Source organism: Malus domestica, chromosome 15, assembly GCF_042453785.1.
Source record: "Malus domestica chromosome 15, GDT2T_hap1".
Classification (NCBI taxonomy): Eukaryota; Viridiplantae; Streptophyta; class Magnoliopsida; order Rosales; family Rosaceae; genus Malus; species Malus domestica.
In genome coordinates, this window is record NC_091675.1 from 29,598,028 (window position 1) to 29,612,865 (window position 14,838).

Consider the following 14,838-nt stretch of genomic DNA (forward strand, 5'->3'; position numbering starts at 1 on the left):
CTACGGGACAGAGGTTCAGGGCTGAAGGGGTAGAGGAAGACCTAGGAAAACTTTGGAAGAGACCCTAAGAAAAGACTTGAGTACTTGGATCTAACGGAGGACATGACACAAAACCGAGCGCAATGGCGTTCTAGGATTCATATAGCCGACCCCACTTAGTGGGAAAAGGCTTTGTTGTTGTTGTTGTTGTTGTATTCTGAGAATTGTAAGAACTTCCATTTTTAGAATTAAACCCATTTGTATTAGCTACTAAAGTAGTAAGCATTGGAGTACCAGAAACAGTATCAATCATAGCTTCTTCAGTAGAAATCGGGATCGCAGATACTTCAAAGAAATTACAGTTTCGTGTCCTCTAATAATATACCTAATTGTATTATATTCAGCAGGCAATCCATTCAAAGTGGGAATCACAATATCATTATCATCAAAACATGCCCCAACAGTAAACAAACAATCCCTAGCATCCTTAATTCTTTGCAAATAGAAAGTGATAAAATCATTACCCTTCTTGATTGTTTTCAACACGAATTGCATCTAGAAAATACTGGTTTGAGTGACTTTGGAGAATTGTTCCTTAAGTCGATTCCACATATCCTAAGAATTGGTGTTTCCAATAGGACAGGAGAGAGCAGCAAGAGATAAGGTGGTAGTAATCAACTGCATCAGAGCCTTATCATGCATCTTCCAAATCTTGAAGTCATCTGACTCAGATCGAATATAAGAGGCTTCAGAATTAACCTCTGAATCACCAGAGTTTCTGTTAAGAAACTCTGCAGGACATGGTGTAGAACCATCCATAAATCCAACGATGTCATGGCCTTCAAGTAACAATTTTATTTGGAAATGCCAAGGCAAGGAATTAAAATCATCAAGATTTAGAGAAAAGAAGGTTGAAACTGCTCAAATCAAAGATGTAATTGGAGATTGCAAGATCTGTAATTGAGATGTTGTCACCATTGTAACAGATACGAATCGAAATTCCCAAATAGAATGATAGAGGAATTTTATAAAACACCTTGCATGCTTAATATGACACACGAACAATTGCATAAATATGAAAGAAAGAAACCCTAGAATCGAAGATTAAGATTATAGAATATCAAGAAATGATGAGGAAAAGAGCAGCAAGGAAGCGGAAGCAAGAATCCAAGATTGATATCCGTCAAGCATATAACTTTTTCAGTGAAGATATTATGAAGAAAGTTGAGGTTCCATGATAAAACCTATTGGAGAGTAGCTCAAACTCTTATAAGCCATTGCAAGATTTCTCATTTCACTGACAAACTTTTTTACTTTCACATCCTTACACGCCCCTTCATGTATGTCAAATTTTCAAGTCATACATGTAGACAACACTAATTGAATAATGTGGAGCATGTATGGCTGTTCTGCTTTACATATGGTGCCAATATGCTTTGATACCATGTAAACCATGATGAGGTGGACCTTAGAGAGCAAGATTATCAAAGAGAGAGAGAGATTTTTTAGAGAAGAAGAAAGAAAACTGTATTTCATTTACAAAGAATAATTTGTACACTATACACAACATTAGTATATATCCTAACTATGACAGCTTATAAACTAAGCTATCCTACAACAGTTTGTAACTACCTATCTAATCAATTTACACTCGTCAATATCACAACCATTGAACCTGTACTCCTAATAGTTTTCAGGTTGTCTCTATTAATCTGACAACTGCATGCTGGTTTACTCATCGCTACTAATTTATGGTATTCCGTTCAAAACAAATACATAGATGCCCACAGCGAATCCAACTGTTGGTGATAGAAAAGTTGGATTGCCTTGCCTGTATTTCTTTTCCTCTCTGCCTTGCAATGAATGAAAAAGTCGTGTATTTCGTTGGAAAATTTGAATTGTAATCCAACTTTAAAAGCATAATTTGCAAATTGAATTAAACGTAAAAATTGACTAAAATGAAATTTGAGCGAGTTAATTTTTTTGCTCACCACCCCATTTCGTTGACTGGTGTACCATTATTAAATGAAGTTGTCCAAGATGAAAACTAAAACTACAATCCAAATTTTATTGTCTCTAATTCTACTTTTTGGGTCTGAAATTCAACTTATTGTCGGTATTCAATAAATTATATACATGAAGAATATCCGACAAATAAAACAACAACAATTAACCATTAAGTGACAATAGATTACGAAGGAAGTTTACACAAAAGCCCTCCACAAAAAATAAAAACAAAACCTGCAGCTAGGTTTTCATATATAGCACGAGGGTAATCGAACGTGGTTAACCGGTCAACCACGCAAAACTCACAAAGGAAAAAACCCTCCTGCAAAATAAAGCCTTGCTAGCAGCATGAGTACAATGGCTGGTGTTTCCTCCAAAGGTCATAAAAGCCAGAAAAAAACCACCAAAAAGGGAAAAAAAATACATGCGTAAGAAACTGTCAGATTTATTCCTATCTATCTCCAACTCTAGGGCACAAAGCGAACTTCAGAACTTCATATTTCTGGTCCCACCAACTTGAGCAAAGCCTGTCTTAGATTTTTTACAAGATCTTTCACTGTCATTCTGAATTCTACATCCATCTGTAATTAAGAATTGGAGTCTTATTAGTTAAGGGTAAAAAAAGTGTTAAGTTTATGCACTGAATTAACCTAACCAAATTTATGTACCTGAGCAACTACAGTGATATCTAGAGTTGAATTGCCAAGGGGCAAGGCACAGCTGTGAACAATGGTGAGATCAAGCTTTTCTATTTCACTCAGTATGCTTGCCAAAGATCCTTTGGTTTTCTCGCTGTGGATTCGTATGAGGACCTCCTTGTCCGAAACTCTTGCTTCGATTTCTGGTAGTGGCTGGTTAGAGCAGCTCTCGGAGTTCTCATCGGATGAGGATATATCATCATCCGCTGAGTACTGAGTCCTCTTCACAAACACCACCGCTTCCACAGTTTTCTTGGCTGCTTGTTTCTCCAGCATTTTCGTAAGTTCTTGAAGATGTTTCACGTACTTGATCGCATCTCCGAGGACCGAAGCCTTGTCCGTCTGCAATTTTGTGAAAATGGGTAGTTTAGAATCTCTGATGGAAGCTACTATAACCAAATTAAACTAGAAGTATTCTCTTATCAGACAACTCGACTACCAGAAACAATCTGAGTCATTGATTAGACAAATCTTACATAAAATTTAGATCATTAACTATTTAAAACATGACATACTGTACGAAAAGAGGTTACATTAGATCATAACAACTTTACAACATAACGTACTGTCTAACTGAGAACACATTAATTAGGGGTAAAAACTGAAAAAGTTTAACTAATTAGTACCTTCTTCAGGCCTGGAAGTAAGGCAGATAGAGCAATGAACCGCTGGCTGAGATTTTCTCGGCGCTTTCTCTCCGCAAGAACATGATCTTGAGCATCTAAAGGACTTTTAGTCACCGTAGCCGCCCTCTTGATCCCCTGTCCATGTTTCGGTGAGCATGTTTGGGGGTCATAGATACCTTGGGAAATCAAAGCTCGAGGGTTCAATTTCCCATTGGAATATTCCACTTCATTCTTTGGCTTGATAACTCTGCAATCTAGACCATAGTACTGTTGAGAAGTGGTTGGGGGTGATGAGTTGGAGCTTTCAAAAGAAATTAGGTGTGAAGAGGAGGAAGAAGAAGCATTGGCAGTAATTATGTGGTCAGTGGAGCAAGAGTTCCAACTATTAGTGTTGTTCTTAGGCTGTTTTGCTGGCCTTTCATGAGTCCCGTACATCTGATGAAGATTTTCGATGGATGCTTTGCTGAAGTTGTCGGCTTTTGGGGTGAAATTTGGATAGGATGAGTAGCTCTCAGATGAGAAAGATAGGAAATTGAGCTCATCAAGTGAGTAGTCCCGGGAGCTCATTTCGTATTGATTGATGAAAGAAGGATCTTCGATTTCCTATATATAAATTAATCAAAACATTAATAGAGAACCAAAAATTTGAACAACTTTTTAAGATTAACTTTGGACTCTTTTGTATCAATTCTTTTATTTTTTTTTAAATTTCTTTGTTGATTTCTTCATGCTTAGGGTACGGAAGGGTATATATAATAAATTGTATAATTAAAAAAAAAAGCGAGACTTACGAAATCAGATACCCATTTTGCTGATGAGATCATGTCCATTAATGCACCTGGTTTCTTTACTAGGGAGTGAACCGAAATTTAGCTGCACCGTTGGATTCAACTAAAATAAATAGTAAATATATGAAGGCATGAATAGAACTTGAACAAAGAAAAAAGATTTCATGGAAGGCTGATATGTAGACTATAAATGATCATAAAGAAGCCCAGAAATTAAGCGTAGCAACCCCAAGAAAACTCCTTGGAACTTGGAAAAAAAGAAACAGGAGCACTGAAAGTTGAAAACACCTCACCTTAAGATTAGGAAAGACTATGCAAGTTTTTGTTTCTCCAGTTCTCCAGGAAGGACGAGTCTTGCAATCTTTTATAGGCGTACGAACGCGCTCTACATCGAGATGATGACTAAAAAGCAAGCAAATTAAGAAAATTGAACGTACCGATCCAATAAGATACTATAAATGCTAGTGGCACGTGTGAAAATGTTTCCCGCCTTCTGATGAGTGAACACTATTCATTTGGAGGCATTTTCCTCCGGGTCAATTTATGACTCTTTTCGTGTTTTTGACCTACAAATATTGCCACATCGGCAATTATATTGGCCGATTCATTGGGTGGAGAGATTTTTCGGTGTGACCAGTATACGAAATGATACACCACGTGTTATTAAATAAGTGATGAGATATGTGTGTTAAAAAGTTAATAACTTAAAAAATAAAATTTCTCACAATTCTTATTAAAACACGTAGTGTACTACTTGTGTTCCCATGACAACTAAAAATTTCTTCATTGGGTGAACTGATTTTCGATCGGATCGCATTAGAAATATACGTGGATTACAAATTTCGTATACCGTTGGTTAGAAGAAATTTCACTTACAAGAAAACAAACACTATTAGCTTAATTAACAAAAACCCTGAGAAAAGGGGAAGGGATCCGCCAAAGGGCATCCAATGCCTAAGTCAGAAAAGATAGAGAGAAAAATAGAACTTGAGAGATTTTTGAATAGTAAGTGGTGATTATTGTTTTCTCTGTTTGGCATGGCTATTTATACTGAAAAACTCTAACATGTAGCTTGGAGTTGAGGCTAGAGAGAATGCTAGACAATCCTTGATGATGCAGGCTAGTCTTTGCAGTCTTACTAGCTAGTAGTTCTGAAAGTCCATGTTGATAAGAGCGCAGATGCGCTAAACACTCAAGGGGAGACTCAGAAGAGTCAGTGGCTACCACCATTGGGTTGGGTACATGGCTTAATAGCAGGATATATTATGGGCCGCATGGAGAGCCCATGGTTTTTAAGTGGCATAAAACCTCGTTAGCTTAGGGCAAATTACGTCTTATTCGCTTAAGGTAATTTTATGTTCTACTCACGACGTCAAGGGTATAACCGTCATATTGAGTATATTGTTCATGTGTTTTTCCTAAACCCTTGAACATCCAGTAGCTTATGTTATACGAGCCAACACAAATTCTTCTTAAAAGTCATCAAAATGATATCATGAGAATCGAAAAATTTATTACGAAAATAACGATGAGCCATAGTTGTAGAATGATTATTATACGAGTGATCAATATATTAATATCATACTCACTTTTTTCACCCTACTGTGAAAGCCCGTAGTGTTATTAGATACGTTAAATCAAACTGGCTAGCCAGAATAGCTTTTCAAAATCAAATTCTAGCAAAATTAACAAAAATATGACTAATCTCTTGTAGATACTCTTAAGGTTTTAGATTCGAGTTTTGCCGATCACAAGTTTAAGGTTTCCGAAATTGAGTAGGATCCAAAATAGTTTAGATGGAAAAATTATGATCCCATGTCATAACTTATATCTTTTTTATTTTTTTTAACAAACAATATTATCTACATTAAGGGAAGGAGGTAGGCTTAGCCTCACAAAGAGTTAGCAATAATGTCGTTCAGATACGCATTTGGCGAGAATCAAACCTAAGACTTCTTACTTACAAGTGAAGAGGAATACTACTAGATCGTGTTAACGTGAGTCAATGCTATATTTCAGGAATTATAGATGTATTGTTTGGGTATGTAATCATGTGATTGATATCCTGTATAATTGGGATTCTAGTTTCCAGATTTATAGGACCTCCTATACACCTATATATATTCCTTTGAAAGAGAAGAATAAATCTTAACAATTAAATCATAACCCTATACTTTTATTTGACCGTAGTACTAAGTGACAACTTATATTATTAACTGTGTATTATTTATATGAATTTTGATAATTAGGCACATGAGAATTGGGATATTGGGAAGGCGCGCAGTTCAGAGGATACAAGGTAGGGAGCTTTGACCCCAAAAAAGAAAATATTTAAGGTAATTTCTTTAAGCATTTTGGAGCTTTTTGGCCACGACAAGGTTGGTTCTAGTTCCGCACAAGGACATAGCCATTGACTCATTGTAATTTCTCTTCCACTTTCTCATAGTTATGAGAATTTTGTTTTATGAGAATGCAACACTATCTCTTAATTTGAACAGTCTATTCATATTGCCTTTTAAAATTATCGTCAACTAATATTCTCATTTACTTGCAACTAAGAGGTCTTATATGTGAATCTCGTGACTTATGAATTCAATACTAATTTCTCCTCCCACCTCTTAATGTAATATATCTTTGAATAAGAAGAAAAAAATTCTTGTGCATATTATAATATGTCTTATTATTAATCATTGCTATATTTTAAATATAAACTCGGATCATACAAGAAGTGTGATGGTCCCAAATAAAAAAAAAAACATTCATGTGGAGCCAAAAATAATCACAAGGCGACACGTGGATTTTTGGACAGAAGAGGACAAAAATACCCTTGAGGCATAACGGGATTCCTAAGCGTGAGCAGCAGGTAATCATCCCTCAACCAAGTCAAAAGTGCCCAAAATAGGTAACAATCTCAAACACATCTCATCAAATTCCTTCTACAAGGAAACTCCCCAATTAATTAGCTAATTATCTTTTAGCTAATCAATTAGCTAATTATCTTATTCATTCCATAACTCCCCAAATAATTTCTTTCAAAATATGTTAATTAGTCAATTAATAGATTTATTACCTAATTAATCTATTAATGGCTAATTAACCACAATTTACACCAAAAAAAAACCTAAATGGCCAGTCCCTATTCTCCTAATAGGGCCAACCATATCCCTATATATAGGTCACCATTCTCTCCCATAAAGGACTTCCAACTCTTGCTAAAATTCTCTAGAATTCTCAAACACTTTTTCTCTCTAAATTTTAACTTTGGCATCAGAGGTTCTTTAGCTAAAGCCCCTCATTCATTGTGGGCGCGTGAGGCTCTTGGCCTTGACCTAAGATGTTAATTGTTTTGTAGGTGCAATTTTGTCCAAGATCAAGGAGGAGGAAATTTGCATCCACAAATTGGTGCTTTCAATGAGAGACGAGTCACACACTTGTAGAAGACCCCCGCATCAAAAGGTTTTTCTATTTACTTGTCCATTTGTAGATTTTTCATACGTTCTTATTATTAGATTTTTTATCCACAAGGCTAAATGTGATCATAGGATCAGCACCATCTCTATGGAGCTCCACCATGGCAACCTCCACGGTGGCCACCATGGTTACCACTACCTACGGTGAGGTATATGGCATCGCTACCACGACCCGAGCCGTGCCATCCAAGGCTCACGGCACCAAGGCCACGACCCAAGCCATGTCACTCCATGCCCAAGGCGAACTCAACGCGTTGCCAAGCCGAGCCCAAGCCTCGCATCCATATGCATCACACTCCGAGCAGCCTGTTCTAGGTGAGCAGCCCACTCTCGTGGCCCAACCTGCTTCCGCAGCCCAGTCTACTCCCGTGGCCTTCCAAGTAGCCCAAATTGATCCAAGATTAGTTTAACTATCCCGGCTCCAAATTTCTAGATTGAAGATCAAACCAGGAGTATTTTCACCACATTTTTCTGCGGATTTGGCATTTCCCAACTCAAATCTCGCGCTCGGAGTCTACCACACTTCCACTATTCAAGAAAACGCATTCATTCCAAGCTATTCCAACCTAAATGGAGAACAACACTTGTCTCGACAAGTCATAGAGTTGACGAGCGCCCTCGCACAGCAGACGACCTTGGTGAACCAGCTCTTGCAATGCACCAAGATGCAATGTGCCCCAGACGAGGTGCCCTGAAGTAGGATAAGGGTAGACAAAGAACCTCTCCAACAACGTCCTAGGAAGCAGCCACTCGACCAGCCGCGAGCCAAGCGTTCAGGCAGTGTACACTCCCAATTGGGCCCCCGAGATAGCATATACTCCCGTCTTAGAGCGCAAATGAGTGTGCACTCTCGACTAGGCCCATAGACGAGCATACATTCACAGTTGGGATCACACTCCGATAGTCAACATGAGCAACCTTCCAGGTGAAGTATTCATTCTTAGTTAAGCCCGCAAGGAGCATCCTTCACCTCTCATCGGAGTAGGCAACATGACGGACAGAGAGAATCAGTCACTTAATCCAGCTCAAATTTAACCGGCAGCCTACAAAGAACTTGCTCGCTTGCTTAGAACGCGCTACATGCATCGCATCCGCAGCATAGACGAGCCAAACACATGGAATAACAGCTTAGACCAGCAAGTCACGGTTGGGGGGCAGTCGAGAGCTCCACTACCTCAACAAAGGCAAATTCAGGAAGAAGTAGAAAAACTCTTGACCAAGTGATTGCGTAATTTCCAACGCAATGAGGTCACCAACGAGGTACTACGATGGAACATGACTAACATAAGCAAGTCACCCATCATGGACGAGATCGAGCAGGCAGAGCCTCCATGCGAGTTCATCATGACATATTTCATATATTTCAAAGGGGATGAAGACCCGGAGAGACACTTAAAGCACTATCGAAGCGCAATGATCCTTTATCGAAACAACAATGATCTCATGTGCAAGATATTCACCACCACTTTACAAGACGAGGCGCAAGATTGGTTTTACAGCCTACTGCCACAATCCATCCGGAATTTCAACTAACTTTCTTTGGTTTTCACCAAAGAATATTCATCCTATTGCTCGATAAAAAAGAAGTCCGACCATTTGTTCGACGTCAAGAAGAACCCAAAGGAGTCGTTTCGCGACTATGTGAGGAGGTTCAAAGTAGAGAAGGCAAGGATAGTCGGATGCAACGACTCGATAGCTCGAGCAGCCTTCCAAAAAGGACTTTCAGCAGACCACCCACTATTCAGAAAATCGATCATGAAAGAAGCTCTAACTCTAGCAGACTTTTTCGTTCTGGCAGAGAAGCATACACTTTGGGACGAGACTAGCCAATGCACATTCAAGGACTTGAAGAAGTACCCGACATCACATCCCTACTATCCAAACCGAAAGGTTACCATTAGTGTGCCTGGCACATGCCCGCACGTGGGCAGTGCGTCTGGCCGTGCCTTAGCAGGCACGTGGGTAGTCGAAATTTTTTTCTAAAAATATGGGGATGTTCGTGAGGTTGTGTAGATCACGTTGGTATATTCAAACATCCCATTTGAGTATTGTATGAGAAGTTATTAGCTAGTATTGGTTATGTGCTTTAAATTAACGTTTTTATAGTTGTTTCGCATATAGGGGAGACTTATCCCAAGGACGAGCGCAGTCAAGGATGACTCGGGGGCTACGACCCTTCGACATACCAGTGAGTGGGCTTTTGGTTTTCAGTATATATTTATATACTTGATATTTTCCCAGAAAATGTGTTTAAATGAAAGTATGCTTTGAAATGCCATGCATATAAATTTATATTCAGCATATGAATTAGTATATGATGCATAATATGAATTGGTGCTGTGGACACTCAGGTAAGTACCAAGTGAGTTATGTTTTGTTATATGAGATATTGGTAATGTGAGATGTGATTGAAAGCTCATAAACCTACACCCCGGGTGATTGTGATTTAGCCAGAGATATGGTACATGCCTGTTTATGATGTCACCTTCCCGCACTATATGCTCACATTGGATCCAATTTAGGTGCACAGTCTTGTCGTACAAACCATCATAGATGGTTCCAACTTGTAAGTGACTAGTGATTTATTGCACAGCTATCATGAAAGAGTAGCATTGAGCATAACTATATTACACTCAGTCTTGTTGTACGGACCTTTACAGTGGTTCCAACTCGTGTGCGGTGTAGTGTCGTATAAGTCACTTGCGATGACTCCGGCTAGATTGAATAATGAGCTATGAATTCAGCCGTATAGACCTCTACAGGGGTTCCGGCTAATATGTTATTTTTCCATGAAGTTATTATCACCTGAGTTACTTATTCTGTTTCATATTTTGGCATGGCATACTTATGAAAATGGATATGTGAAGGATTAATTGAAATATATGTGTGTATATACTTATATATTTATATTCCATTTCTGGGAAAATTATACATGTTTTACGGCGAGGGTTAGAGCATTTGATAATGAAATGGTTTTGAAAAACTTTGTTTCTGCCCACTCACACTTTCTGTTTTGCGCTCCTCCAGGTTTTAGATAAGCTTATTCATTGGTGGCTCAGGAGGTTTGACTGGAGGTTCTGACAAACTATCATAAATGTAGGGCATTTTTGGGTGTCGTTTAATTAGTGCTTATTTTCTGGACTGAACTTAGGCTACTTATACTTTGATTGTGTATTCACACATTTTCTAGCACTTACCTTAGCTAGTACTCATATGAATTGGTTTTTAATTATTCGTATTCTCTATTATTATTATTGTTTCCGCACTATGCACATGGCTACGTCACCCTCACGTGATGACCAGCATGCCCTGATTCGGGTCGGGGTGTGTCAATTTTTCTATCATTGATTAAATATACAATATCATGTGACGGTATACACATGGGTACAAATACAGATAAAACTTTAAAAAAATATGGGCACAAAAAGAAACTAATATATGGGTACAAATTATAAATGAAAAAAAAATTGGTACAAATTAAAAATAGGTACAAACTAAAAATAAAAATATATGATAAAAAATTTAGCCATAAATATAAAGGAAAACTAATGAAAAGGGCTTGAAAACTTTGAGTTTTAATGATAAGGACAAAATAAAGGGTAAAGTGAATAGTATCAGGATTGACTTTTTAGTGTAAAAATGTGGTTTTTCGTTAAAGTGAACAGTACCGGGTGCTTTTCGTTAAAGTTCCCTAAATATAAATATACTAATTGTAACATTTTTAACACTAAAGGAATATATTTAAAAATAAAAATATTTTATTATTCAAATAATTAATGATGTTATTAATATCCAAGGACCTTGATCAAAAATTGAAAATGAATAGGATTTTAATCAATGGAGTAACAAAAAGAATGATGTGAACCTAATTTCTCCTTTTCAATTTTATCACAAACTTAACAAAAAGATAATAGTCATTAGACCTAGTTTTAAAAAAAGGAAAACTAATGAAAAGGGCTTGAAAACTTTGAGTTTTAATGATAAGGACAAAATAAAGGGTAAAGTGAATAGTACCATGATTGACTTTTTAGTGTAAAAATGTGGTTTTTCGTTAAAGTGAACAGTACCAGGTGCTTTTTGTTAAAGTTCCCTTTAAAAAATCGACTATTCCTATTAATACTTGGATTTATATTGAATTTACCCTAAAGAGAATAGTTTATCCAAATGAAGGCGTAGATGTCTTCCTTTTTTTTATGAGTTTTAGTTGTAAATCTTAAAAAGTAAAAAAATTCTATAGTTAGTCCACTTGGCACTTTATGATTGGATTGGTAGGGCTCACTCGTGCCACAACAACACACTAGCAAAAAATTTGACGGAATTAGACATCAAGGACCATATAGTGATATGCGGCATTGAATCTTAGGGACGACATTGATCGATTTTGAAACTCAGGGACCTTTTAAGTTGCTTAAGTCAATCTTAGAGACTATTTGTGATGAAAACCTCTTTTTTTTTTTTTTTTTTTTTTTTTAATAACAATGATATTGCGGTTTTGAGCTAAGCTAGCATGCATGCAATGGCTAGTAATAATTTAGTATTAAATCCATCATTCATAGGAGTTGAACTAAAACCTTACACTTACATGTGGTGAGAAATATCATTACAACGTGACACTAATCACAACTAGCTCTTGTTTAGTCACATGTTTCAAATTCCCCCTTTTCTATTGAACCCAACATAATGGAGCAAAATTTATGGCATATTTAAGAATTTGAGTGCATAATTCCATATGCACAAGTATACTGACGCATTATGCGTATAATCAATCAATAAAATCAACTGACAGAGGAATCAATATTATATAAAAATCAAGCACGAACAACCACAAACCAAATAGATTAATGATCCATCATGTTCATTAATCTCCCAATTGCATGTGTGTATCATCCAGATATTCAAGATGTGTAGGCATGTTCAGAGGATCGTTGGCGAGGCAGTGTGTCAAAAGTTTCAGATTTGCTTATACAAAATGCAGATTTTAAGTAATTATTTAATTTGTTTATAGTTTCATAAATTCAGTGTATTTTTTTTCTTTTTTTTTTTGTTATGGTGGACACATAGTTTAAACTTGGTGGAAGAAAAAAAAAGAGAGATTAGGCTATGTGAACTTAAGCAGATATAAATTAGATTTCTACCTCATATCCATCTTTATATTCTATCATATGTCAAAAGAAGAACAAATTTGAAAAACTTCACATGGCATAATTAAAAAGAAGTTAAAAAAGTTCTAGAGTAGGATAGTGTATCAAGGCTCAAGCTTCTAAGCTATTAAAAATATGATTACAACAATTATCTCCGTTTAACAATAATGTGATATTGCTCATCTATTGTCAGGATCAGTTTTTTTTTATTATAAGCGATATTATTATTTTAATTTATATTTGAAGGAGGAGAAAGGTTTAAACAATGAGAGTTGGTTGAAGAGAAATGTCCTGACAAACAATATCTAGTTAAGAAAATAATTTGTGCTTTTTTACTTTGGGTTAACTACATTTTAGACCACAAGGTTTAGGGGTCATTTGTAAAATGAAACACTAGGTTTGAATTATTTTTTTTCATTTTACACCATGTGATTTATGAATTATACCAATTAACATCTCCATTAATTTCACGGTCTAATTGGACGTTAAGTGCTGATATGGCATAGCCTTAGACCATCTCCAATCAAAAGAGGGCCAGAGGGCTCGTTTTAGCCATTTGGCCCTCCAAGAAATTAATATTTTAATTAACAGTGTAGGGTCATATTTCTTACCATCTCCAACCGAGGACCAAACATAATTTTATGTTATGGATTGTCAATAATTTTCATGTTGTTAAATGTTTTAAAAAATGTTGTTTAAGTTTTATGTTGTTAAATTTTTTTTTTATATTGTTTAATGTTACTTAATGTTATTTAATGTCGTTTCATGTTACTTAATGTAAAAATTAAAAATTAAAAAAAAACTATAAAAAAAAAATCAAATATGACATCAGCATATGGCCCCGCATGGAGCCTGTTGGCTAGCTCATTTGGGCCGGCCGGTTAGCCCTTTGGCCATTTTTTGTCCAGTAGAGCCCACGAGCCCTTTGACCTGGCTCTCGGTTTGAGACAGTTTTAGGACTATTTTCAACCCTCTGGCCGTTTAGACCCTTCGGTTGGAGATGGTCTTAGTCCACATTTTAAGCACTCGTTGACCGCCAATTTTAATGTTCAGTACTTTACTCTTTTACTTTTTAAATCGTTTTACAAAATCAATAGTCAACGTATGCTTTAAATGTGGGCCCAATGTATGCAAACATCAACATTTATCGTCTAGTTAGACGGTGGAATGTGGTTAAAATGATGCAATTGAAAAATCAAGTGCTGTAAAATGCAAAAATTAAAATCTCATGACTCATTTTGCAAATGACTCCAAACCTTATGGTGTAGAATGCGGTTAACCCTTCTACTTTTTATGATACATAGGATTAAAAGAAGAATATAAAACAAACTGAAAGTGAAACCCCACAAAGGATCATCCCAAAGGAGGTCCAACGAAACCAAGTAAATTATAAGCCTAGAATCAATGGCCCAACTAAGTACGCCCAATAAAACAAAGAAATGCATGGTGGCCCAACGGTTAGAAGATCAACAGCAGCAGAAGAATCGTTTCAAGGACTACATTCAAACAGACAATACTGTATCCCCTATGTCAAGGAACCCTGCATGATTACAGAGACAATGCGTTCAGTCTTCCATCGTTGTGACATTAATGAAGATCGTCAACAAATCAGGCGGAACCACATTGGCGCTAAAGGGAAATGTAATGCAAATTTTCAAGGGAAGTTCCATAGTTAGCATGTTGTACGATTACAAACTACCCAATGACAACAAGTTCCGGACTTGAGTCAAGCTAATCAATGAATGTTGCTCACCACATAGCATTCACACAGACATGCACCAACCATAAACTACTGTGGAACAGTGGAATATGCAACGTGCGCTAACATGCAACACTAACGAGCATATAAATTAGACCATTGAAGATGACGGAGAAATTTTCACAAACCTGCATTGAGAAACCAAAACAAATTTTCATACCACACATCTCTCTGTCCACAAGTACCAAGCAGACCACTCCTTTGTCAACGATTTTCAGATTCAGGACACCCTGGCATCTCACAAAAGGAGTCTGCACCAAACTTTGATCGCTGTTTACAACAGCCAACTACAAGACCCGGCCTAAATTATAATTAAGAGAATTGACCTTAAACTGATATCTAAGAACAGCAAAGTTCTAAAATACAAACA

The 14,838-nt window shown here is 36.8% G+C and overlaps 1 protein-coding gene across 3 annotated transcripts; it reads right to left on the reverse strand.

The window, feature by feature from the left end:
- Positions 1-2,148: 2,148 nt before the first annotated feature.
- Positions 2,149-4,527, reverse strand: LOC103443053 (transcription factor bHLH18-like). 3 transcript variants are annotated; one of them, XM_017334461.3, is made up of 5 exons: positions 4,392-4,527; positions 4,102-4,201; positions 3,311-3,913; positions 2,655-3,026; positions 2,149-2,567 (listed from the first exon to the last, which is right to left on the reverse strand). In XM_017334461.3, exons 2-5 carry the CDS (start codon positions 4,138-4,140, stop codon positions 2,481-2,483), a joined length of 1,101 nt encoding a protein of 366 aa, XP_017189950.3. In that variant the 5' UTR covers positions 4,141-4,201; positions 4,392-4,527; the 3' UTR covers positions 2,149-2,480. The 3 variants fall into 3 exon arrangements, with proteins under 3 accessions (XP_017189950.3, XP_017189951.3, XP_070670979.1); XM_017334462.3 differs by having other exon boundaries at positions 4,102-4,183; positions 4,392-4,506; XM_070814878.1 differs by lacking the exon at positions 4,392-4,527 and having other exon boundaries at positions 4,102-4,284.
- Positions 4,528-14,838: the final 10,311 nt, after the last annotated feature.

Bases quoted from the DNA above. Each gene is read 5' to 3' on its own strand.
- LOC103443053 (XM_017334461.3), bottom strand. From the start codon at position 4,140: ATGGACATGATCTCATCAGCAAAATGGGTATCTGATTTC. The intron at 3,027-3,310 runs GTACTAATTAGT...ACAAAATTGCAG, and splicing joins TACTTCCAGGCCTGAAGAAG to ACGGACAAGGCTTCGGTCCT. The intron at 2,568-2,654 runs GTACATAAATTT...TCTTAATTACAG, and splicing joins ATATCACTGTAGTTGCTCAG to ATGGATGTAGAATTCAGAAT.